We start from the raw sequence: 2,546 nt of genomic DNA, 5'->3' as shown, positions 1-2,546 counted from the left end.
TATATATATATATATATATAGAGAGAGAGAGAGAGAGAGAGAGATAGATAGATAGATATTATAGTACAGTATTTAACCATTACTGAAGCTAATCTGATAGTATTTACATTAACATTTATATTTTGTTGTACATTAATTCCTTCCTCTGATTCTAGAGTCCCTATTGCTGAAATTGAGAAATGGAAAACATCATTTAACAACCTGATTAAAAATGAAGGTATGTGTCAAGATTATTTGGTTATGCAATAAAAAAAATCAACCATCCTGATCAAATCTTAGAAACTAGCATGTGTTAACAATGAACAGGCTGTAGCATAGTAATGATTTAATAAGAAAGCCTGAGATGTCTGCACTGACCCTTGTTTATTCAGTCTTGTATTTGCTGTCAAAGAGCCCTTGGCCTCATTAATGTCTCTGTTAAAGGAGAATATGTTTCTGTCAGCCTGACAGGCCATGACCGTATTTTTGTGTGCTACGTGTCTGCAGACTGTACTGGTGGCCCCTGAAGAGCTTGAGTGTTCTGCTCTGGTGGGCTACAGGGGTTATCAACCACTAGGACAGTCTTTAGAGAATTCCCCCAAACTCGAAGTCCTGACCTCTTCATTCCAAAACCTCCTCAGCATCCGCTTCCTAAAAATAATGAGTTCAGATGGAGATTTGAATGCCTTCGGGCCAGGGTTATTATAGTCACCTAAAATTAAAACAAAAAAAGAAAAAAGAAAAAAAAAACTGAAATAAATGTTAACTGAAATAAAATATAAAAAAATGTAATAGATTTTTTTTTTCAGCTAGTTTCCTAAAACTAAAATAATTAAAACTAAAACTGAAAAACATTCTACAGACATTTAAAAACAACAAAAACAAATGACAAAAACATTAAAAATGACCAAAACTTCAACTAAAATGAACATGAAATCAGAATATATAAAATAAATTTGATTTCAAAATATTATCAAAAGAAACTAGTATCTCAGTGATACTTAAATAATGCTGCTTCTGACTGTAATTTGGATATTATCTTATATTGTTGAATATATAATGCAATTTATTATTTTTTCAGTACATTGAGTCTCACTGAAATTCTTTCCTTTCAGATGGCCTGAAGGCTTTCACGTCCTTTTCACAGTCCGAGTACAGTCAAGAGAACATTGAATTCTGGGAAGCCTGTGAGGATTTCAAGCAGACATCAGTGGACAAGATGAATGTGAAAGCTAAAAAGATATTTGAGCGATACGTTGAAGTCGATTCCCCTAGTGAGGTGAGAGTGCTGCTTGACTGCAGTAGGTCTATTCCCTTATCACATATAAAATGTACTCATAAATCTCCATTATTATTATTATTTTTTAGGTGAATTTGGATTCGGCCACCAGAGAACTCACTAGAAAGAATCTGGAAAGATGTGACTCATCCAGTTTTGAGGAGGCTCAGAGCAAAATCTTCACCCTCATGGAAAAGGACTCATACAGGCGCTTCCTGAAATACAAACTGTTCCTGGAACTGTCTCGACCACTGTTGGACAACAAACCCTGTAGTTTAGAGAAGAAAGGAAAACGACACGTTTCTGACCACGGTCAGTGCTTGCCTAGTTATGCCTAACCTGAACCATCTCCTCCTAGATGAACAAAGTATATGACGAACTTTGCCATAATGTGACTTCCACTCATTTCGGCTGCCTAAGTCTTGTTCACGTTTCAGTGTAAAACGGTGGAGTTGTAACTCCAGAGCCAAACTACAAATCATTAAATGGTTCAGTCATTGTGATTGTAACACTTTTAGCTTTGCAGCAGCACTAAGAGTGTGTAGTTTCACTGCTTGAGCATGATCTAAATGGGTTTTGTGCAGGCAATGTTTTTACTGACAACAGAAATTACCCGCATCTACTCCTCAACCTTGAAATTCCATTGAATTGGCTTTGGGAAAACAATATACCTGTGACGTAGTTTAAATGACTGTTACAGACAGAAAATGTTTTTTACTTAGGATTTTTTTAAAACTCTGATGAGAATAGGACCATTAATATCACTAAAATATAACCAATTGTATTCTCTTTACTCTTGTAATGCTCTGTAATGCATATATTAACATATGTTTATGTATAAGCTCTCTCAACTTTAAAGGTGATGTACGTTCTTTCTACTTCAAATGTGAAATTTCCAGCATTTCCTTTTTCTTTTGGCCGCTCTTCAAAATCCACAAAATGACAAGTGAATGTGATAAATGTGCATGTGCAATGTATTACCTGTCACTGCAAATGATTTAGGATGCGTTCAGTAGTGAAACTGTGTCTTGGCTGTAAGGCAAACTTTACATATCAAATAACAAATGCTCCTGTTAGAATAAATTGCCAAATGTGAGTTGTTTACATATTTGTTTACTGGTTCCATCTTTATTTTTTACATATTTATGAATAAAATGACATCATAAAATAAAATTTTTGTGACCGTCTCCATCCTTTTGGTCTCCAAAATAATAATTGATCCAACAGACAACTGACAATTTGACATTTTAAAACAACATGCAATTGAAGATTCATTCTTAAGATTTTG

General features: G+C 34.4%; 1 protein-coding gene across 1 annotated transcript in view; it reads left to right on the top strand.

Annotated features, from left to right (window-relative positions):
- The window catches only part of LOC107564089 (regulator of G-protein signaling 4-like), a 3,287-nt gene extending 925 nt beyond the window's left edge, over nucleotides 1-2,362 (top strand). The window contains exons 3-5 of the mRNA XM_016249083.1: nucleotides 156-217; nucleotides 1,095-1,258; nucleotides 1,348-2,362. Coding sequence (XP_016104569.1) covers nucleotides 156-217; nucleotides 1,095-1,258; nucleotides 1,348-1,596 — 475 coding nt within the window. The 3' untranslated portion in view covers nucleotides 1,597-2,362. The remainder of the gene's footprint in view (nucleotides 1-155; nucleotides 218-1,094; nucleotides 1,259-1,347) is intronic.
- The last annotated feature ends 184 nt before the right edge of the window (nucleotides 2,363-2,546 follow it).

Source organism: Sinocyclocheilus grahami, unplaced genomic scaffold (assembly GCF_001515645.1).
Source record: "Sinocyclocheilus grahami isolate Dianchi unplaced genomic scaffold, SAMN03320097.WGS_v1.1 scaffold909.1, whole genome shotgun sequence".
Taxonomy (NCBI): Eukaryota; Metazoa; Chordata; class Actinopteri; order Cypriniformes; family Cyprinidae; genus Sinocyclocheilus; species Sinocyclocheilus grahami.
This window is presented reverse-complemented; position numbering and strand designations above follow the sequence as displayed.